Source organism: Xyrauchen texanus, chromosome 11 (assembly GCF_025860055.1).
Source record: "Xyrauchen texanus isolate HMW12.3.18 chromosome 11, RBS_HiC_50CHRs, whole genome shotgun sequence".
Taxonomy (NCBI): domain Eukaryota; kingdom Metazoa; phylum Chordata; class Actinopteri; order Cypriniformes; family Catostomidae; genus Xyrauchen; species Xyrauchen texanus.
The window spans coordinates 942067-966003 of NC_068286.1; the positions used below are offsets into that span (position 1 = coordinate 942067).

The 23937-nt window shown below is 42.4% G+C and overlaps 1 protein-coding gene across 4 annotated transcripts in view; it reads left to right on the forward strand.

The window, feature by feature from the left end:
* The window catches only part of LOC127651681 (NLR family CARD domain-containing protein 3-like), a 32165-nt gene that overhangs the window by 3944 nt on the left and 4284 nt on the right, over positions 1–23937 (forward strand). The window contains exons 2-8 of one of the 4 annotated variants that reach the window (XM_052137635.1): positions 4091–4270; positions 4351–4464; positions 4545–4658; positions 4739–4852; positions 14131–16197; positions 16438–16611; positions 22220–22393. In XM_052137635.1, the coding sequence (XP_051993595.1) occupies positions 4146–4270; positions 4351–4464; positions 4545–4658; positions 4739–4852; positions 14131–16197; positions 16438–16611; positions 22220–22393 (2882 nt within the window). In that variant the 5' untranslated portion in view covers positions 4091–4145. The remainder of the gene's footprint in view (positions 1–4090; positions 4271–4350; positions 4465–4544; positions 4659–4738; positions 4853–14130; positions 16198–16437; positions 16612–22219; positions 22394–23937) is intronic. The other 3 variants (XM_052137637.1, XM_052137636.1, XM_052137638.1) reach the window with 3 other exon arrangements.

Sequence of the window (23937 nt, forward strand, 5' to 3'; positions counted from 1 at the left end):
TGGGCCCTCCCTGTCCTTGTGGCATGCTGCGGAACAGAAATCCATTTTTCAAAAGGAAATGGATGTGTGTGGGATAAGGATCAGCAGATGTTTTGGTTTTTCCGATGATCTCTTGAATGTCTGCATCTTCCTTTTGGGCTTTTGCAATGTCCATCCATTCCACAGGAAAAGCAGAAAAAGTGGTGGATGAATCCTGGGATTTCACCTGTGACAGCATTGTAAGTGGTGGGATATCTAGGAAACTGCGTGATAAGGTATCAGGCACGATGTTACATTGACCCTTTCGATACTTGACGATGAAATCAAAGTCTTGCAGGCGAATGGCCCAACGGGTCAGATGTGAAGATGGTTTTGGATGGTTAAACACCCAGGTTAGAGCAGCGTGATCAGTGATCACCTCGAAACGTCGTCCCTCCAAATACGGTCTCCATTTTTCGACTGCCCATATCACTGCACAGCACTCTTTCTCTGAAACCGAATATGATTTCTCAGCTCATTGCAGGAGACGTGAGGCGTAGGCAATGACATGTTCCACCTCATCTATGTCTTGGGTCAAGACGGCTCCCAAACCAATGTCACTAGCGTCAGTCTGGACTCTAAAAGGCTTTGACAAATCTGGGGAAATTAAAACTGGGGCACTGGTCAGTTCATGCTTGATCAATTCAAAAGAATGCTTACACTCTTCTGTCCAAATCCAAGTTGCTCCTTTCCTTTTCAAGGAATGCAGTGGGGCAGCTTTCTCAGAAAATTGAGGGATGAATCTATGGTACCATCCTGCTAGGCCTAAGAAACGTTGCACCTCTTTCAGTGACTTGGGGACAGGAAATGAGGCTACAGCTTCAACTTTAGCAGGGTCAGTTTTAATTCCTTCTACTGAAATCACATGTCCCAAAAACTTCAAGGATTTCTGCATTACATTGCACTTTTGGAGGTTTAGAGTGAGACCTGCCCGACTCAGACACTGGAAGATTTCTCTTAGATGGGCTAGATGTTCTTCCTCCGACTTGGAGTAAACCACGACATCGTCGATATATACGAAACAACTCTTACCCTTCACGTCTTTCAACACAAACTCCATAAGTCGCTGAAATGTGGCAGCAGCATTTTTCAGGCCAAAAGGTAAACGAAGAAATTCATATAATCCTGATGCTGTAGTAAAAGCAGTTTTAGGTATACTCTCTGGCTCCATCTCAACTTGCCAATATCCGCATTTGAGGTCGAGGGTACTAAAAATAGCTGCTCCATGCAGAGACTCAAGGATTTCATATGTCTGTGGCATGGGGTAACCGTCCAAGTACGTCTTTGAATTCAAACCTCTAAAATCAACACAGAATCTCTGACCACCTCCCTTCTTTGGTACAAGGACCACCGGTGCAGCCCATGGAGAAAGTGAAGGCCTAATGATGTTTTTCTCCACCATTACCTTGATTTCTTGTTCGATGAATTGTTGTTTCTCAGGTGATACTCTGTAAGGTCTCTTAAGGATAGGTACTTCACTGGTGGTAATAATGCGATGTTTGACTACATCTGTGTGCCCTATTTCGTTGGTACAAACAGTAGGCCATTCTCTCATCAGATGCTTGAGTTGTGACCTGTATTCTGGAGATGTATCTGCACTGGTAACAAGTTGATGGATAAATGTTTGCATTTCAGGTGACTCTTCTTGTAGGGGTAAGGCAAGGTAGAAAGGCAGCAATGCATTGGGGGAATTGGATGACATGAATGGGAATGTCTCTTCTTGGCAGTAGTTTGAGGTAGGTAAGGTATATTGAGCTTTATGGAAATTCAAGTTGATTCCCATAGTCATCAGAGAATCCATACCCAAGATGACAGGTACAGTCAGATCTTCGTCCTTCATTACATACAAATTCAAATCATACCTCCTTCCTTGCACTTCACATTCACAGTTCCACATCCCCAAAGATGATAACACTTGGCCATTAGCTTGTTTGAAGGTCTGACCATGACTAGAATTCAGCTGTTCTTTGCGACTCAACTGTCTCCAACAGGATTCTTGTGTTAGAGTCAGGGAACTACCCGTATCCATCATAGCTTGAAAATATCTTCCTCGGATCAACATTGGCAGGGTGAGGAACTTGAAGTTCAACATGTTGGCATTAGGAATGGACTGCAGAATACGTGCATGCGAGGGATTGGATTTGTGATGGGCATCTCTGTCAGTTTGGTTCTTGTGCTTCTGCATTTCAGTGTTGGCCTGACTCCAACATCTTTTGGCTTCCTCGAAATCTCTCTCAATTTGCGTGCCCACTCTTACTAATTCACTCACCTCTTTCACAGTGCCCCTTAACAAACTTGCGAGTCGTGGATTGCAATTCCTCAAAATGGACTGTACAATCTCCTTCTCAGACATCTCCTTCTTCCATCTTAAACATAAGGCACGATAATGGTATGCAAAGTCTCTAATTGGTTCTTTTGGACCTTGTTTCCTCTCCAGTAAACGTTTGGCAGATTCCGCTTCGTAGTCATCAGTCAAAAAAGCATGCAAGAAATCTTGTTTATACTGGTCCCAAGTGAAAATGTGTCTTCTCTCTGCTAGCCACCAGTCCTTAGCTGTCCCCTTTAACACTGAAGTGAGCGAAGCTAGTATTTCTGAGTCAGTGAGTGGTCTGAGTGCAAAATATTCTTCACAACGTTCAACAAAGGAAATTTTACCACAAGGTGTATATTATTATTATTATATTTAATAACATTTTATGATTTTGTAATGTGTATCGACATGTCCATCTGCAGAGTCGCAGGAGTTTCAGGATCGATGCAGCATTAGTGGATTAGCGCCATCTACCGCTTGAAGCGTAATTTCTTAAGTTGGTTTGCTTTTTAGATTTGACTAATATCTAAAACATTTAATGGTAGCTTTTTCAACACTTTTCAGTAAGGTTCCATGTGTTAACATTACTTAATGCAGAAGGATTCAGGAATTAACAAAGAAAGTTTTTTTTAACAACATTTATTATTCTCTGTTAATATTAATGGACATTAACCAAGATTAACAAATGCTGTAAAAGTATCGCTCACTGTTTTTCAAGTTAACAAATGAAACTTTATTGGAAAGTGTTATTTGACTATATTATATGTGATCAATTGATTTCCTTCCTGTTCATAAAGTTACTTAAAAAAGACACAAAAATAGGGGCCTGGTATCTCAGTGGTAAAGACACTGGTTACCACCCCTGGTACACTAGCTCGCTAGTTCGAATCCCAGGGTGTGTTGAGTGACTCCAGTCAGGTCTCCTTAGCAACCAAATTGGCCCGGTTGCTAGGAAGGGTAGAGTCACATGGGGTAACCTCCTCGTGGTCACTATAATGTGGTTCTCGTTCTCGGTGGGTTGCGTGGTGAGTTGTGTGTGGATGCCGTGGAGAATAGTGTGAAGCCTCCACACGCGGTGTGTCTCTGTGGTAACACGCTCAACAAGTCACGTGGTAAGATGCACGGATTGATGGTCTCAGACGTGGAGATAACTATGATTGATTGAGGTGAATCACTACTCCACCATGAGGACTCAGAGTGCATTGGGAATTGGCCATTCAAAATTGTGGAGAAAAAGGGATAAAAAATGAAATGTTGGATCAGTGCTAACAAAAGGAAGAGCTGCAGGCATATTGTCTGGCGGCGGAGCATCTCTGCGTGTTTGTGTGGGTTTTCTCCGGGTGCTCCGGTTTCCCCCACAGTCCAAAAGACATGCAAGTTAAGTTTATTGGAGACCCTAAATTGCCCGTATGTGTGAGTGAGACTGTGGTGTATTTCTGTGTGTGTTGCCCTGTGATGGACTGGCCACCTGTCCTGGGTGTTTTCCTACCTTATGCCCGAGACAGCTGGGGTAGGCTCCAGCACTACCCATGACAAGCGGCTATAGAAAATGGATGGATGGATGGTTGGTGTGTGTGTGTGTGTGTGTGTGTGTGTGTGTTCGCCAGGATTCAAGGATTCAGCATTCAGCTGATAACATTATTGTTTTTCTCAGAAAGTTCAAAAATACCCTTAAAACTAATTTATTTAAAAATTTGAACAACTATTTGTTACTGCCATTCAGGAGGATGTTAACTCTTAATTTATGTGCTGTATTTGCAGGCCTAACTGCTACCTCTTTGAATGGAGGGAAAATAAGAGCAGCATTGCATCTAAAATGAGTCTTTATGAAGAGGAGAACACTGCAGCACCTCCTGAACCCAGCTGTGTGTCTGTAAAGAGTGATAGATCCATAGCTAAGCCCCCTGATCTCAGTGATGGAGCAGTGACCTCTGACCCCAGGTAAGAGGAAAGACTCATACTGGATATCTCATCAGTTTCATAAATTGATATTGATTGAATTGTTTGATTGATGTTATAAGACTGCAGATCCAGAAAGCAGTATCACCAGAACCCAGCTGTGTGTCTATAAAGAGTGATAGATCCATAGCTAAGCCCCCTGATCTCAGTGATGGAGCAGTGACCTCTGACCCCAGGTAAGAGGAAAGACTCATACTGGATATCTCATCAGTTTCATAAATTGATATTGATTGAATTGTTTGATTGATGTAATAAGACTGCAGATCCAGAAAGCAGTATCACCAGAACCCAGCTGTGTGTCTATAAAGAGTGGTAGGTCCATAGCTAAGCCCCCTGATCTCAGTGATGGAGCAGTGACCTCTGACCCCAGGTAAGAGGAAAGACTCATTCTGGATATCTCATCAGTTTCATAAATTGGTATTGATTGAATTATTTGATTGATGTTATAAGACTGCAGATCCAGAAAGCAGTATCACCAGAACCCAGCTGTGTGTCTATAAAGAGTGATAGGTCCATAGCTAAGCCCCCTGATCTTAGTGATGGAACAATGACCTCTGACCCCAGGTAGGACAAAACTCTGATACTGTATATCTCTTGAAGCACAAATAGAGATGGAGTGAATCGTTTTACATGTATTGATGCTATAAGACTGCAGAACCAGAAAGCTGTATCTGCAGAACCCAGCTGTTTGTCTATGAAGAGTGATCAATCCATGGATCAGCCTATGACATTCATTGATGAAGTAGTTATTTTTGACCCCAGGAGAGTTTCTGAATTGTAATCAAGTCAAATTAATTTGTGTAGCGCTTTTCACAACAAGCGTTGTTTCAAAGCAGCTGTACATTCAATTTTGCTATTACAGTAAATAAATAAATATAATGCCAATATTAGTTATTTATGTTTAGAACTGTTAGTAAAATTAGTAAACTAAGTAAGTGTTTTGGGTCAATGGTTTAACAAAGTGATTTTGTAACCTGAATTAACAGAGGAAATACACGTAGATACATTGTCAATTGTAATATATTCTTACTTGTTGGAGGATCTTCCTATCAATACTAAAATGTCTTAATTTCCTGAGTAGGCCTAAGTCTTGCTTAAGTCTTGCTTTGTTATATGATCCAAATTTTCCTGGAATCAATAATTGTACCTAAATATTTAAAATGTGAAATTACTCTACCTTTACACCTTTTATAATCAATTGTTGATATGAGATACCAGCCGTACCTGTCCTATTTTGATTCCCACAGCACAATTCCTTTGTTTTCTCAATATTTAATTGTAGATTACTGTTATCAAACCACTGTACAAGACTTTTAACATTCTCAAAATAAGTTGAACTATTCGTATATGTTTGGCAAGAAATTAAAACCAAGTCATCTGTGTATTTGATTAAAGTGAGATCGTCCCTGTTACATTGAAGTTCATTCATATAAACAGAAAAAAGGGTGATAATACACATTGCTGTGGTAACCCTGAATTTAAGACCATACAATCAGATGAGATTCCGTTAATACGGACACGTTGGGGATTATTTCTTAAAAATGTCTCAATCCATAAAATGATCCAACTACTTACACCTAAATCTTGCAATCTTTCTTTTTTAAATTTGAAATGCTGATGTGAAATCCATAAAGAGAATTCTAACATGAGCATTCGCTTTATTTAAATGGTGCTGTGCCTTGTGTAACAGCGAGAACCGGCTTGTCAACATAAATAATATTTAATGAAAACTTAAACCAAAAGCACAAACATAAACACACACGCCGGACATGCCCGTAATTCTCTCTCTCTCGAACCATCGTCACCAGCCGCCTTTATCCCTCGCGCGCCTCATCAGGCCGATTGGGGACCGGGCGCGCGATATTCTGACCCGGCCCCACCCCCCTCCGCTCCACACTCCTCCTGGCGTTATCTCAGGCCGGGGTGCCACCGGCATGAGGTACACCCCCCCCCCCCATCCCTGGGGTGTATCTTGCGTCCCGCGTGTTCATCCCCGCCTTCCTCGCCCTGGGAGGAGACAGGAGGGGAAGAAAACAACATAGGCGAGGGAAAAGGCCAACACAGTGCGAAAGAGAGAGAGAGGAGAGAGAGAAAAAGCTCACTCACCGGTTCTCTGTGGTACCGTCGTGTGGTCCTCGAACACTCCTCCACACTCAGGCAGACGACAGGCGCTCCAACCCCGGGTGAACCGGAGTGAAACCTTCAACCCCGGCCCCGCCCCCCTCCGCACCACGCAGTTCTTTATGTAATGCATGCTCCATGCACATGCACAGAACAGATGTAAAGGCAATTGGGCGAAGGTATTTAAGAGCTCTGGCATGAGGTGTTTTAGGTACTGGAATAACAGTAGTGTTTTTCCATATTACTGGTACAAAACCATCATCTAAAAAGAACTGAAACAGCTGAGTACATACATGCCCAAGTTGTTCTGCACACTCTTTTAGAACAATGCCCTTAAGACCATCCAGACCAGTAGCCTTATATGGTTTAATTCTACAGAGCACAGCAGACAGCAGATTCAGTCATAGTATCATTATTCACAACACCTGCAGTATTGTCAAATTGTAAAATTATTTGTAAAGCTATGGGTGTCATCATCAATCAGTTGTAACCATTTCTGTTGTCTGCCCATCATTGTATTTAATCCCCTCCAGGCATCTCTGACATTACCGGTTTTAAATTCCTTCATACTGTATTTGCGCCTCAATTATCTTACGTTTAACTTCTTTATTTAGCTCTTTTACCTTAAAGGGCACCTATTATGGCATTTAAAATGTTCCTAATATTGTTTTGGGAGTCCCCAACAACAGTTTTACATGCATGCAATGACAAAAAACACTTTTGTTGTCTTATAATATGCATTTATGTTTACCTGATTTGCTCACCGACTCCCAAATGATTCCTTCAACGACTCATTTTTCCAAACCCCTCCTTTGCGTGACGCTAATCTGCGGTGATTGGTCAGATGACCCAGTCAGTTGTGATTGGTATACTCTGTGCAGAGATTGTCGGAAACGGAACGCCCAACACCGCTTTGTAGTAAAAAATCAAAATCAGAGAAGGAATTTGAGTTGATTTATGTTAGCGATCATAGCCCAAAGTTCGGTGGTAAACACCCAATCAGTTATTGTTTGCGTTAGCCCAACGCATAAACATATTGGTACATATATTGGTACATATATAAACATAACCCATAAAGTTCGATGAATGTGTGCGAAGAGAACCCTATCGCACCACAAACTTGTCATAAAAACTGATGAATGTGAGCGGAGAGGACCAGCCTGCCGCATCACAAACTTGTTCAGGTATGAGCTGAGATGTCGACTCAAGGGCATGAGAGCCCGGAGTGCAGAACATTCAAACTAAAAAAGTCCAATGAATGTGTGCGGCGAGGACAACCTGCCGCATCACAAACTTGTTTAGGCATGGGCTGAGATGTCGACTCAAGGGCATAAGAGCCCGGAGTAGCAAAGCATCTAACCCATAAAGTTTGATGAATGTGTGCGAAGAGAACCCTATCGCAACACAAACTTGTCATAAAACTGATGAATGTGAGCGGAGAGGACCAGCCTGCCGCATCACAAACTTGCTCAGGCATGAGCTGAGATGTCGACTCAAGGGCATAAGAGCCCGGAGTAGCAAAGCATCTAACCCATAAAGTTCGATGAATGTGTGCTGAAGAGAACCCTATCGCAACACAAACTTGTCATGAAAACTGATGAATGTGAGCGGAGAGGATCAGCCTGCCGCATCACAATCTTGTTCAGGTATGAGCTGAGATGTCGACTCAAGGGCATAAGAGCCCGGAGTGGCAAAACATCCAAACTAAAAAGTCCAATGTATGTGTCGCGGAGGGGACAACCTGCCGCATCACAAACTTGTTTAGGCATGGGCTGAGATGTCGACTCAAGGGCATAAGAGCCCGGAGTAGCAAAGCATCTAGCCCACAAAGTTCGATGAATGTGTGTGAAGAGAACCCTATCGCAACACAAACTTGTCATAAAGACTGATGAATGTGAGCGGAGAGGACCAGCCTGCCGCATCACAAACTTGTCCAGACATGAGCTTGAGACGTCGACTCAAGGGCATAAGAGCCCGGAGTGGCAAAACATCCAAACTATAAAAATCTAATGAATGTGTGCGGAGAGGACAACCTGCCGCATCACAAACTTGCTGCAGAGGGAGACCTCTAGCCAAGGTTTTAGAGGAGGAGAGCCCTCTGGTAGAGTGCACCCTGAAACCTACTGGCTGAAGCTTGACCGCCGCCCGTGAGGCCCGGGCAATAATGAGGATGCCTCTTTGAGGGCACTCCGCCCACCAAGCCGTGGCAAACCGCAGTGGCCAAATAGAGCCTGGCAGTGGTGAGGCAAGTGCCCGCTGACAGTTCTTTCTACAGAAAATCCAGAACTGAAGCAAACTGGCAGTTAGCTGGTTCTGTAATAAGAACTTTAGCAGAAGGAAACGCATGCAGGCGCATTTGCGCTTCTACGTTCAGCCCCTCCCAAGGGGGGACTGGGCGACTCGGGAGAAGTAGAGGAGACATTGCGCTATCAACAGAGGCGAAGAGGTCCTCTTCTGCCCTGTAAAATCTACCCAGATCAGTTCCAAGTGGAGGGAGCCCTAGCACTTGAAATGTTCTCGATGACCTCAAGGATGAGAAGGTCCTCCCTGTTCAGAATCGCCCAGGGCGAGCCGTCGAGGAGAGGAATTAACTCCGAGAAACATATCCTGTTCGGCCAGCGCAGCGCCATTATTAGGAGGCAAGACCCTTGCTGGTGAACATTGCTAAGACTCCTGGGAGCAGAGAAACCGGGGAGAGAAACACATACAGACGCATTCTGGGTCATGTATGTCTAAACGTCCAGACCCAAGGGGCTGGGTGATTTCAGGGAGAAGTAGAGGAGACATTGCGCTATTCATAGAGGCGAAGAGGTCCTCTTCTGCCCTAAGATCTCACCCAAACTTGTTCCAAGTGGAAAAAGCCCAGCATTTAAAAAGGTCTCGGTAACCTCAGGAGAGAGCCCTGTGTCCCTCAGTTGGTACCCTTAGGGGCCAAACATGAAAGATTCCACAATTTGGGGCAGGGATGAAATATTGCCCTGTGCCTGAGATAGAAGATCCTTCCTGTTCGGAATCGCCCAAGGCGAGCCGTCGAGGGAAGAGATTAGCTCCGAGAACCAAGCCCTGTTTGGCCAGCGCGGTGCTATCAGTAAGAGGCAAAAACCCTTGCTGGTGAACTCTGGGCAACTACTACCTTAGGGTGGAGTTCTTAACTCCCCGTTGGTATTTCCTGTCTGGACCGTAAATCTGCTCCCGATATACGGGCATCCAGGGATATAACTGACCTGAGTGACAGGAGCTTACCCTGGGCCCTAAGGAGAATCCGACGTGTCAGAAATACAGCTGACAAGAACGTGGGTCTCCTTGAAGATTTATGTAAGAGGCTACCGCTGTATTGTCCACCCACACCAAGACATGGCAGCCTCAGGAGGAGGTATTTCAGGGCCAGAAATACAGCCATCAACCCGAGACAGAGACTGTGACAACCGAGCTGACGACCCTCCTATCCCCTTAAGCTGGACGACCACTTAAGGCCGCTACCCCGCCCGTCAGGGAGGCGTCTGTCGTTAGCAGTCTGCGACAACAAGACGCACCTAGAGTGGGACCCAAGGCAGAAAACAGGGGTCTGAACCACATAGAAAGGGAACGAAGCCTGAGGCGCGTAACCCTATTTAGCCCAGGGGTTTTGGCCCTTGGAAGAAAACCCCTGGCTTTTTGCCACAACAAAAGTGGTCTCATGAGCAGAAGGTCCAGAGGGATCACCGTGGACGCGTTCGCCCTGAGACCTGGAAATCGTTGATACTGATAACAGTGCAACCTTGACCTAGCCTGACTTTGCTCAGGGTGATCTGAATGGACTCAATCCTAGCGGGAGACAGTTGTGCCCGCATTGAGATTGAACTCCATACGATGCCCCAATAGACAGTGTTCTGAGTGGGAGAGAGGACGCTTTTCTTGGCGTTGAGCCTCAACCCCAGAGAAACAGATGAGCTAAGACGATGTCCCTGTGCTGAACTGCCAGTTCCTGGAACTGCGCTAGGATCAGCCAGTCGTCTACGTAATTCAGAATGCAGATGCCCCGAGTCGCAAGGAGCCAGCGCTACATCATGCATTGTGAATGTGCTGGGTAAAAAGGGCTATGCTGAGTGAAAGAACCTGACCCTGGAAGACTTCAGCCCCAGAAGTGAACCTCAGGAACTTTCCATGTTGTGGCAGAACTTCTAAATGAAGTATAGAAGTGCGTCATAAGATCGATGGTGACCAGCCAAACGAGTTGTAGGGCTTGAGACACGACCGTCTTGACAGGCATCATCTTGGACTTGAACACCCACGGGTAGTTCAAGCTTTAAGATCTAAGCCAGACACCACCCCTCACCCTCCATGGGAAACGGGAAGTATTTAGTGTAATAACCTAACTCTCTCTCTGGAAGGGAAACACATACCATGGCCCCTTTAACCAGGAGATTGAGTTTTTATTTTTTACAAAAAAAAGAAATCCGATTTACGGTAGTGAGAACACGCCGTTGAAACACGGAAAAGCGGCGAGAGAATTAAATCCTGACGCCCTTATAAGACCCACAGAAAAGAATATATCCGGCAGAAGTTTCCACGCTGCCAGGATCTCTGAGATGGGTATTATATTTTAACACTTCCTGTTGAGGGGTTGTCGGGTGTTTCGCGTCCTGAATAAAATGCAGGAACAGCGAAAACACCCAATTTGACGGAAGCCTCTGCAACCCGAAACACCAAGAGGTGGCGGGAATGGAGGGGCTTCGAGGGGGTACCGGGAGGGGTGAAGTGAAGCACGCCCCGTCCCGAGGGAGCTACCCCTAATCTAGGCGCAAGACCGTCAGGGTTTTCTCTTACTAGAATTTATAGTCCTGTGGTCTTGCTTCGGGGGCTGGCGAGGGCGGCGAGACTGTCCCCAATCCCTGGGAGGAGGAGCACGACTCGCCACGCTTTGCTTTTGAGCCTCCCTTCAGTCAGGACCGAGGTGGGTCTGAGGCTTGCTCGTCAAGCGCAGAACCCACACTCAGGTCGTCCAGGAGGTCAGCCTGGTACACCTGAAAAACAGCATAGTGTGCAGAGCAGCACCAGCCTGACCTGCTGCTTGATAAGACCTTCCCACTAAAGTGGAGGTTGTCCTACAAGGCTTTGAGGGGAGAGAGGGCTTCTTAAGTGACGATGCCGAGCCCGGCGAGAGATAGCCCTCAAGCGTCTTTTCGACAGGCGGCATCACTGAATACCCCCGTGCCTCAGCACCCACGATAGTCGAATATAATGACGTCGAGGGTATGTGAACACGGGAAGAAAATATATATATATTTTTACATATACAGTATATATATATATATATATATATATATATATATATATATATATATATATATATATATATATATATATATATATATTATTTGTTGTTTTTTTATTTTTTATTTTTTTTAGGGGTTCTCCATGAGCGAAAAAGCTCTTCATGGAGGTTATCAAAGAAAGGGAAGGGACCCATGAGGCGTTCCCTTTCTTAGACTGGAAGATAAAATCTATCCCCTAATTTGGAGCGTTTGGGGGTCTCTTTTTCGCGTGGCCAGTCCAATCTGGCAACCGCACGAGTAACAACATCGAGCAATTCCTCCGTAGATTTTTCATCGCGGACGGAAAGCTCAGAGGCGGGAAGAGAATTGCGATCCACCTCATGATCCGAAGAAGCGTCGGAACGCGCTTCGAGATCATGTGAAGGACCAGCTGGGTTTGGGGAGAGAGTGAGAGAAAGGGATCAACCCGTCTCTTGCTCCTCAGCCAAATCCATGCACGGGCCCCACGAACGATCTTTTCGTGAGTGCTGACTCCCAGAAGCAAGCGAGGCGAGCACGACGCACTCTGCCTGTTAAAGCAAATCGCAGTGCTCGCACCCGCCCTGCTGCAACGCGAGAGCAGCGTGCTCTTACCCCCAAACAAACAGCAAAAACTGATGTGTGCCGTCTTCAGCTATAGAGCGAGAAGAGGGGAACACGGCTTTCAGTCATTCTCTCTTTTTTTTTTTTTTTTTGAAATATATATATATAATATTTTCTAAACAGAAGAGAAAAATAGAACAACGTTCACTGCACACTGCCTAACTGATTCTATCTCCTAACAGATGAAAGAAAGTTTTGACAGGGTGTGTGAAACACACAGAAACAGAATCGCTCTGAAAAAAAGAGTTTCTGACGACACCTGGTGACGTATCCACTTATAGCCTGGCCTCAGGTGCATCTAATGATTACATCAACCGAGGCTATAAATTCCGGTCAATGTTCATTGACGTGTTCCACACATAATTCAGCTCGGCTCACAGCGAAAGCTGTTCCCCGTAGCGCTTAGCAGCGCAACATCAAAGTGAAGCCTTTTGTAAAGGGAACATCGACAAACATTTCACATATTTCAAAAAAATTGACATTAGAGACCTAGAAGCTGCGCTGAGCGTAACTTACACAACACACACAAATACTTATCAAGCATTAATATGTTACATGTACTGTAATGTTTGTTGCCCAGCTGTCGTTGACAAACATACATAGTCTTCCTCCAATAGTTTTGGATGATTTCTGAATATCGCGGTCCAGCAAATATCCCTCAAGGTTTATATCATCAGTCTCCTCCGTAAGCCACGTGTCAATAATGAAAAGCAGGTTCGTTCTCTTGAAGTTATATTTCAATGCTGTGAGTTCAAGTATTTTGTTCTTAAGTGAGTGGGCATTAGTTACGGTTATTGTGGGCAGAGGAAAACGGCTGCCACATTGTTTAAGTCTATTCTGAATTCCCCCTCTAGTACATCTCTTTTTCCTTTTCCTTTTCCTGCACATTATTTGTGGAGAATAGATGATTTCGAGAGGAACATTATAAAGAAGTCTCTGTGGAACTTTCACATTATATCGAAGACTCAGTAAATCCTCACGGCTGTAAATCATCTTACTCTATATTCCGCTGTTGATCAGTCTTCCCAACTCCGCTTCGGCTTCGAATGCAAGAACACAATCGAGGGTGCATTTTAAACTCCAAATCCATACCAAAATACATTTAAGAAGCATATCTTCTAAAGTCTGAGAGAAAAATAGTATCAAAAACAGAATAACAACAGCTTTAAGTCAAAACAAACAGACACGAACACACCAGCGTCTGGGTCAGCACTTGCGCCACAGTAGATTGCTAGATAAATATAGGGAGCTTGATATGTGCAGTTAAACATGAACAGTTTACTCTGAAAAGTTTTGTTTCTTTAATTCTTTACATTTAGACCTTTAATGCACCCCTGTTGCAGCCATCAAAGTGCCGCTTATTATAAACTGTTGGACATAAAATCCTCTGCTGTGAGTAATGTTCTTGTTATTTTGCATAATCCACAGGTTTATTTGTGAGGTGTTGTGGAGAGTATTTGTCAGGAATCATTCTGCAGTTTCTGTCTGCACTGCTTTAAAAAAAAGTTTACCCGTAAAAAAGCTTATCAAACTGTTGAATGCTGTGAACTACAAGTCGCACCCCCATAATATTTATAATCATAAATATATCAAAATGCCAAATTGCAATACTCACAGAATCGTAATACTTAAAAACAATCACAATACATATTGAATCGGCAAGTTAATATTGTTATAATATCGAATCGGGATGTCTGTGGCAATTGCAAGCCCTAATAATTTGGGCTGGTGCTTATATAATGCTCTTTTACAAATATTCCCTCTCCTCTCCCTAATAATTTTATGAGAAAAAACATGGCTGTTTCTCCTGCTTTGTGTCTGCAGTGAAGTGAGGAATGATCTGATGCAGGTTCATCAGTCTAGATGTAGAGTTTGTGAGCAGGCTCTGAGAGATGGAGTCTCAATCACCTGTGGACACAGTTTCTGCAGAAAGTGTATCAGCTTCTACTGGGACAAGACCAGTCCATCAGAAGACTTTGAGTGTCCTCAATGCAGAAAGAGATCAAGAACACGTCCTGTTCTACACACACATGGAGGATCCAGTTCTGCTGGTTCTGCTCACTTCTACACAGCACTCGACCTGCAGAAGGATTCTTACCAACCAGCAGATGATGTCCTGATCAGAGTGAAAGAGAAACACAGAACCATCATGAAGAACAAGTATGAGATCTTATTTGAGGGATTCAAATTACAAAAGAATCATACCCTCCTGAACAGGATTTACACACAGCTCTACATCATAGAGGGAGAGAGTGAAGGGGTGAATGAAGAACATGAGGTTTTACACATGGAGAAAACAGCCAGAACTCAACACTTACAAGACACTCCAATCAAGTGCAATGACATCTTTAAACCCTTACCTGAACCAGGATGTGAGGAGAAGAGAACAGAGCAAATAAAGACTGTTCTTACTAAAGGCATCGCTGGAATTGGAAAAACAGTCTCAGTGCAGAAGTTCATTCTGGACTGGGCCGAGGGAAAGGCCAATCAGGATGTAGATTTCATGTTTGTGCTTCCATTTCGAGAGATTAACTTGATTAAAGGTGAGCAGTACAGTCTTCACAAACTTCTGCTGGACTTTCATCCTGAACTTCATGATCTGGACTCAAAGAGTTACAAGGAGTGTAAAGTTGTGTTCATCTTTGACGGTCTGGATGAAAGCAGAATTCCACTGATGTTTTCAGACAGGGAGAAAGTTCCTGATGTGACTGAGACTTCATCAGTGGGTGTGTTGATGTCAAACCTCATCAAAGGAGATCTGCTTCCCTCTGCTCTCATCTGGATCACCTCCAGACCAGCAGCAGCCAATCAGATCCCCAACAAATACATCAAGCGTGTGACTGAGATTCAGGGATTCAATGACCCTCAGAAGGAGGAATATTTCAGGAAGAGAATCAGTGATGAGCATCAAGCCAGCAGAATCATCTCACATATTAGAAGAGCAAGAAGCCTCCACATCATGTGCCACATACCAGTCTTCTGCTGGATCTCATCCACTGTGCTTCAAAACATCCTGAAACAAGATGACAGTGCAGAAATCCCTCAAACTCTGACTGAAATGTACATCCACTTCCTGCTCATTCAGATCAATGTGAGGAATCAGAAGTATGAAGAGAGAGATCCAGATAAACTCCTTCAGTCCAACAGAGAAGTGATTGTGAAACTTGCTGAACTGGCTTTCCAGCAGCTGATGAAGGGCAATGTCATGTTCTATGAGGAGGACCTGAGAGAGATCGGCATAGCTGTCACTGACGCCTCGGTGTATTCCGGGATCTGCACTGAGATCTTTAAGGAGGAATCTGTGATTCATCAGAGGAAAGTCTACAGCTTCACACATCTCAGCTTTCAGGAGTTTCTGGCGGCTTTCTATGTTTTTTACCATTATGTTGTCAAAAATTTTGACACATTGCAGTTTTTGGATCAAGTACATAGTCTACATAAGGAAGCAGTTGATAAAGCCCTTCAGAGTGAAAATGGACACCTGGATCTTTTTGTGCGATTCCTGCTGGGCATCTCACTGGAGTCCAATCAGAAACTCTTACGGGATCTACTGACACACACAGAGAACAGCTCAGAGAGCATCAAGAAAACTATCACTTATATTAATGACAAAATCAAGCATGGACATGGTCTATCGGCTGACAGATCCATTAACCTATTCCTTTGTCTTTTTGAAATAAAAGATCAGACTCTGTACAGAGAGATTCAGGAGTTTCTGAAATCAGACAAACACTCAGAGAATAAACTCTCTCCTGCTCACTGTTCAGCAATCGCATACATGCTTCAGATGTCAGAGGAGGTGCTGGATGAGCTGGACCTGAAGAAATTCAACACATCAGAGGAGGCTAAAAGGAGACTGTTACCATCTGTGATCAACTGCAGAAAAGCTCTGTGAGTGTTTTCCCTTGTTTACTTATTGCAGAGACTAAATGTTCTTGCTTAAATGTGGCAATGCGATGCAGTTTCAATATTGGAGGTGATATTTAAGTCTCTTTAAAAAGTATTTAGAAGGTAAATTGTATCCTTAATTACAAAGCTAGAACATGCTTTTGTAATGTTGTATGTTTGTAATGTTGTATGTTTATTGCTGTATATTTCACTAAATGAAAGTTTTATTTTGCTCTTGTTCAGTCTTGCTGAGTGTAATCTCACTGGTCCGTGTTGTGAAATTGTGGCTTCAGCTCTACAATCATCAAAGTCCCTCTTGAGAGAGCTGGACCTGAGTAACAATGACCTGCAGGATTCAGGAGTGAAGCTTTTATCTGATGCACTGAAGACTACAAACTGTAAACTAGAGATACTGAGGTTTGTAGTTATAAGAATTTTAAAATTGTACATGTGTTAATGTGAACTGTAACAACCTACAACTATTACATTTCAGTAATTGTTTACTTTGATACATCTATGTGTCATTAAAAAAGCCTGTAATTGATTTTCGTGATGTTAAGTACACATATCTCTATAGGATGCATAAGTTTTACATTTTGTCATTCAGCAGATTGTTTTTATCTAAAGCTATTTATAAATGAGGAACATTACAAGCAATCAGTCATGCTAAAGTCATACATATCTATACTATCACACTGACAATTTCACAGTAGATGGAGTAGTATAGAAGCTAGCACAGAAGAAAAAGACAGACAAGGAAAGTTGTTTTTATAATTTTTAAATAGTGCAATAAGTACAATTAATGTGGATTGGTGCCTGCTGAACAGATGTGTTTTCAGCTGGTTCTTGAATGTTGCGATGTTATCAGCAAATGTTGTGGGGGTTGGAAGCGAATTCCACCACAGAAGAACAGAGAAAGAGAATTATCTTGATATGAACTTTCTGCCTCTTTGCGATGGACCCACAATATGCCGCTTGTTCACCGACCGCAGAGAGCTAGTTGGGACATAGACCAGGAGAAGTAAATTGAGGTAACAGGGTGCTGTTCAATTGGCTGTCATGAAGGCAAAAGTCAAGGCCTTGAATTTGATGTGGACAGCTTCAGGTAGCCAGTGGAGTGAAATAAAGAGTGGGATGACATGAGCCCTCTCTGGCTGATTGAAGATCAGATGTGCTACTGCATTCTGGACCATCTGCTGCAGCTCAATCATGTTTGCTGGGAGGCTGGCCACAGAGCATTACAGTAGTCAATTCTAGAAATAAAAAGAGTTTGGACCAGGAGCTTTGCAGCATATTAAGATAGGAAGTGACTGATTTTCACGATATTGTAAAGCACAAACCAGCAAGACCAGGCAGTTGATGAGAATGATGAGTATCTGCTTGCTTTAGAGATAGAACAGTGCAGAGCATTATGTCCCATGTGAAACAATGCTTCAGTCATGCTGCACAGGTTAATTAATAGTGACGTGTTCCAGAAATATGCTCCTGGAGACAGAGACGTCTGATAGCTTTTCATTTTCTTTATTTTACAAAAGCACAAGGTTTTGTTGTGCACAAATAAAAGAAGACACTTTATAGTCTCTAATGATGTCTTACACTTATCTGTATGCCCCAAAATGACTGAATATTTTAAGTTGTTTCTGCTGTAATTACGAAAATATCCAGCAGGACGCGCTGGCGCATCCGTCGACCCCAGAGGGTTAACTAACCGTGTTACTGCAAGTTCAGTACAGATGAATGAGAGACAAGTGAGAAAAAGATCACAATATATGAATGGTTTGAATCACAATACACCAAAAACAAATAATTAAAATCAATACTTCTACATGGTTTACTGGGCATTGAAATGCTTAAGTTAAGGCTCAAATTGCTGACAGACAATTGCCACTCCAGACAATTGTGCAAAACAAGTTACAGACACAGTATATTCAAACAAATGTAGTAAATAAACATACAGTAAGTAATGCAAATCTGTATATATCATTAAAAATAAAAGTGTTAAATTACTAAGTGGATAACCATCAATGGGGGAGGGAGCTCTGAAATGCTCCTGAGGTAGAAGGTGTTGTTTTGCATTAAATATCGTCATTTGCATTGAGAGTGCATTATTGTGGAATTTGCTCTTTATTGTAGAGCAATAATAAATGAATAAGTAAACCAGTGAATGGTAACCAGTAAGTAGGATATGAGCAATAACAATAGCAGCATCACAGTTTTATATAGGAAAGAGGTATAATAGTGGAGAAACGTGTAGCAGTGTGCTAAAAGAGAGAAAAGAGAGGCAAAACTAGTGACTGTTCAGTAGCCTGATGGTATTGTAAGCCCGTTTATCGGTCCAATGGCGGTCTCCAATAATATGGGTGAAGGTCTCTGCGCGTTACTGTCTTTCTTTGTACGCAACACAACAAGATTAAATGAAATACATTTTCTCTTATGTATTACCTCATTATTTCATCTGACTCCATAAATGAAAAAGGTTTTTAATGATATCTGAGGATTATTAAAAGTGAGCAAATGTTTCATTATTCCTTTAACTCTTTAATTATATTTTACCCGTTTAGATTAAGAAACTATGTCGCTTTGAGGTCCTCGCGTGTTTTTCTCTACACCGCGGGTCTCACGATCACAAGCAGCCAGTATTGGATTATCAAACAGAGGTAATTGCTATATACCTGAGATCGGTCACCTTCACGTTCACACAATCAAAGATACTTCAGTATAGCCCCATGGAATTGCACACATTTGAATGTAACTTAACGTTTTCTTCAGTAGAGGTCACGGCCACTATTACAGATGTAAGTTGACCAACATAACTTCTCTTATAATAGCTTTGGATTGGCCATGCGTGGTTTCCCACGTACACTTATTTGGAGAAACATCAAATTAAAACAGAGGTTAGACACCCGGATTTAGATTGGTCAAGCAGCGTTTGCTGTTCTAACGGAAATTCCCTTTTGTCTTTGCAAACCAAGTACACTTGAATCGATGCCAAATATTAGTCGTCACTAATCTGACGCAGACTTGCGGTAACATACGAATCGTTTAATCTGTTTGGGAAACCCAATGTCAGTGTCAGTCAGGATAATATCAAATGTTGACAATTTATTGACCAGGTAACAATTTATTGACCAGGTTTATTGACATAATCAATTCATCAATTCCAATTAGACAGTGATAAGTCAAAGTTAGACATTTTATCAAAACCTAAAAAATTTGAATTGCAATCACCTGATATAAATTACACACAGTAAACTGTGTTGGATCGTCTGACTATAGAGAACCATGAACAATGTGTCACATCTCCTTAAATACCCAGATAATTCAATATGCTTACCAAATGGTGGTGTCTGTCATTATAATTAGATTTTGGTCCCCTGTTGAGGGGCTTCCTGTAGATTTACATACAGGATGTATGGAGGATCTGGGCGAGGGCACACCTTTAAGGGGCACACCACAGTTCTCATATTTTATTACTTCTTTTTGCTTTTCATTATGGCTGGGAGGATGAGACCAGTTTACCAGGTGCACTGAGAGACTTTAAATGATACCAAACATGTTATAATTACTTTTTTGTACACACTTCACATTGCATAGTTTTTTAGTGAGCTTTAAGTGAGGAGGAGGAGTGAGATGAAGACACTTTAGAAGGGAGGTGTTAGCTGCACAGTTTGTTGCATCTCGGATGTTGCTGTTACATATGCAAGAGAGAGTTCAGATGTTAATTCTCATGAGAGCCTTTTGTTTTCTCGAGGAGTAGCCCAGACTCACTGGCACCCGCCTTACAGTATGTAAATAAAAACTGTTCTTCAGTTTGGTTGTGCAGTACTGAATGCACAGGTAATGTCTGCCAGATAGCATTGTTACAAATAGAAATCCTTTATAATTCTATGTGACTTTCTCAGACAGCACATTTGATACATGTGACTTTAATTCCTGTGATGAGCTCTGTTGTTCTTAGTACTCTCTGCAGTCCTTTGTGGTCAATGGAAGAGGAGCCAGTCAGAAATGCTCTCTTTGGTGCAATGCTGAACCTCTTTAGCCTTTGCTGGATGAAGGGGTGGTGATGGGCTGTTCTTATTAATGTTCTATATATGTTTATATATTTTATATATTATGTTTCTTTTTCATATGGGTGGATCAAGTGAAATCAGCAGAAATGTGGACCCTGAGAAACTTAAAGCTCTTAACTCCCTGTTTGGCTGGTAAGCAGACTGAAGGGTTTTGACTAGCATGTCCAAGCACTTCGTAATTGCTGAATTCAGTGCAGTCATTCAGGCAAGAGACAGCTGTTTCTTTGGGACAGGAATGATAGTGGTTATCTTGAAGCATGTTGGGATAATGGAGAGACTTAGGGAGAGATTAAAAATGTTAGAGAAAACATCAACTGGTCAGCACATGCCTTCAGGATGTGGCTGTGGATGCCGTTAGGTCCAGGTGCCTTCCGAATGTAGACACTCATAAAGGACCTCCTCACTTAAGGTATCATTAGGGCAAGTGGGCAGCTGTTGTGGTCAGCATGTATTTTCACAGCATCCCTCCTTCCTCCCGGGTTTTGCCACCACTGTGCCAGGTACAGGATAGGCAAGGAGGAGGCGGGAACAGGCTGAACAGTAAATATAAGGTTTAATGATATAACTCAACTTAAACAACGTAATACCTAGGGACACACATGTGTTGTGTTTTCTGCCCACTTTGTGAAAAACTCACTCTCAAAGAAAGTATTTGATTTCAGAAGAATAGACTTTATTGTCAGACCATAAAGCCGAGTTGCCTCCAGAACAACTAACATGTCTTGAGTTTGCACCCTCTTACATAGGTCTCACAAGGCGTGGCTAAAATAACCCTTATCCTGTTTGTATCATGTTTTCAGCAGAAAAAGATCTTTGTGGCCCCAACCAATCTTCTTTATCTTTAAACCAGAAGGCTTCAGTTACATCCTGTGAGCAATTTTCACACTATGTAAAAACACTTTACTAAGAGGGGCCTCATCATATATCTTCTTTAGCTTCAACAGAAGTAAATAGGAAACATCTGCAAGCCATTTATGTGTGAGTGTCCATGTACCTCTGACATTCCATTCCCAGACATTTTGCTGAGCCACTCACATACACAAAAAACACATATGACCAACAGAAACAATGTATATATTTAAAGTAGATATAACTGGCTATATTTACGTTTGATTACACTTCATTAATTTATATTTAACTTGATAAAAATATTCCACACATGCAGCACGGCCGCATTCATCTCTCTCTCAAACTGGTGTCTCTGACTCCTCTTTATCTCGCTCTCCTCTCGCTCTTAATTATCAAAATTTAGATACAAATTTAGGCGGATATAGCATTCTATATTGTGTGTATTGTTTACTGTACATTGTATATAATTATTGTGTTGTGTAAGTATGTGTACATTTGATATGTAAATTGTGTTGTGTAAGTATGTTGTTTACTGTAATTGGTATATGTCTCGTCACTGTCATGATTGCTATGTTGCTCGGAACTGCACACGAGAATTTCACCTACTGTTGCACTTGTGTACATGGTAGTGTGACAATAAAGTGATTTGATTTTGATTTGATTTGATCTGATATTTATGCTTGCACAGCATCTCTAGCCATAAATGGCAAGCTTGTAAGACTTGCAAGAATTTTGAAACTTTAACAAATGTATCTTGAGACCACTACACTCCTCTCCATTCATCTGTCTTTGAACAGTTGTCAGTTTGTTAACTGTTCACCTGGAATTGTACTTAATGCCCCCTGCTGACTGAGACTCATAAACAACATGAAGGAGGCACTTCAATCTTGAATTGCCCCAATTGGTAGCACAATTTTTTACTACAGAATTTATGTGCTGGGTAGGATTAATTGTGTGCATTTCTTTAACATGTTATTTTTTATATAATCACACTGAATTAAAGCGTTAAATTGACCTTAACCTCAATGCATGACTGATTTCAAATTTTAATATTGAATACAAGATGCACAAACATGAATAATATTTGAGAGCTACTCTCTCTGTAGGTTATCTGGCTGTATGGTGACAGAGGTTGGCTGTTGTTATGTGGCTTCAGCTCTGATTTCAAACCCTTCACATCTGATAGAGATGGATATGAGCTACAATCACCCAGGAGAACCAGGAGTCAAAGTGCTCTCTGAGAGACTCAATGATCCAAACTGCTCACTGGAAATACTCAAGTAAGTGGGGTAGTTACCTCTGTATATGTCTGTGTATGTGTAATGGTTGCCAGTTGGTACATAATACCTGTGCAGTGTATAAACCTCACTCTTCTGGCATTGCGACTGAGGCTAGGGCCGTGGCTTTTCTAGCCTCCTTGCTTGCATGTCTATCTCCCATGCCGGGAATCGCCTGTTTGAATCCCACTTGGGGAGAGTCAAGTAGGACCGGTGACAAATGGGATGGAGGTCACCTAAGAGGGATTTTTTAAGAATATCTTTATATATTTGTTTTTCTGCTCCCATTTATTTGATCTGACTTTATCAGTTATATTGGGGGTAGCACAATTCATCTTGCTGCAGTTAATCAAATTCAATAATAGAATACATTTTTTCTTCAAACCATGGTTTCATTTATAGGTGTGAATCTTCACTGGCCTCACAGTTCGATCAGAAGATGATTTAAAGGGTAACAATTCGATTAGAAAACAACTCGCAATGCATCATGATGGATCGTGTCCTCCGATTTCTTTTTTTCAAAATTTCTTTTTTACAAAATATTTTCACTTTCAGCTTTTTATTTAACAGCTATTTTTAAAAATCAGAGTGAGTCACTTCACATTCATTGGCTGTAACCCGACACACACACACACACAAGTAGAGACAGTCACAATGAGGGAAAAACTGCTTTATTGTCAATAAAGCAGTGAAGGCAAAAGTACAAAACAAGGGCAAATCCAGTGAAGAATGGTGAGGGTGAGCGTAGGTCAAAAGCCGGGGAATCAGGATAACAATAACAAGTTGGCAAGCTAAGAGGTGACGAGTAGGGGCAAAACTAGATGGGACTAGCAGGGGCAAAACTAGACGGGACTAGCAGGGGCAAAACTAGACGAGACTAGCGGGGCAAAGGTACGGGAAACTAAACATACAATAACCAACACCCGTGAAACGGAAGTGCTGGGTATTTATAGGGGAAGGTGCAGGTGTAGACAATGACAGGTGATTGGGACTGTGGCAGGTGTAACTAATGTGTGAAGATAGGAAGCGCGTGAGTGCAAGTGGGTCAGAGGGGGGAGAGAGTTTACGAGTGAGAGCTCGTAATAGCAGAACGAGCGTGTAAGCTCGCGAGGGAGGAAACAGAGCGTACTGAGCTCAAGGCGGAGCGAGGAAGCGGGAAGCGAGCACGCTCGCGGAGTGCATGTGTGCGTGCTCGTGGACGCGGAGATGGGGCAGAGGAAAGGGGTTCGTGACATTGGCCTTTTACATTCTTTATGAGATCTAAACAAATCATGGTATACTCACAAGATTAAATAAACGGTTTTATAGTTTAGAGAGTCCAGTTTCTTTCTTTAGAATCTTATAAAAAATATTTTTAAAGCAGAAGAAAAAAATATTGGTTCTCTATCAAAACAAAGTGAATTATTAGCATTATTAATGCTTTAACTCAAGCATTGGACTCAAGATGGCACCGAGTATGGCTGCTGCGTTGCGAGCTCCAACACAACACTGCAGTTTATAGTTGGTTTTGTTTACAGTTTTTTGTTTTTTTGTCTTGGATGTTGTCT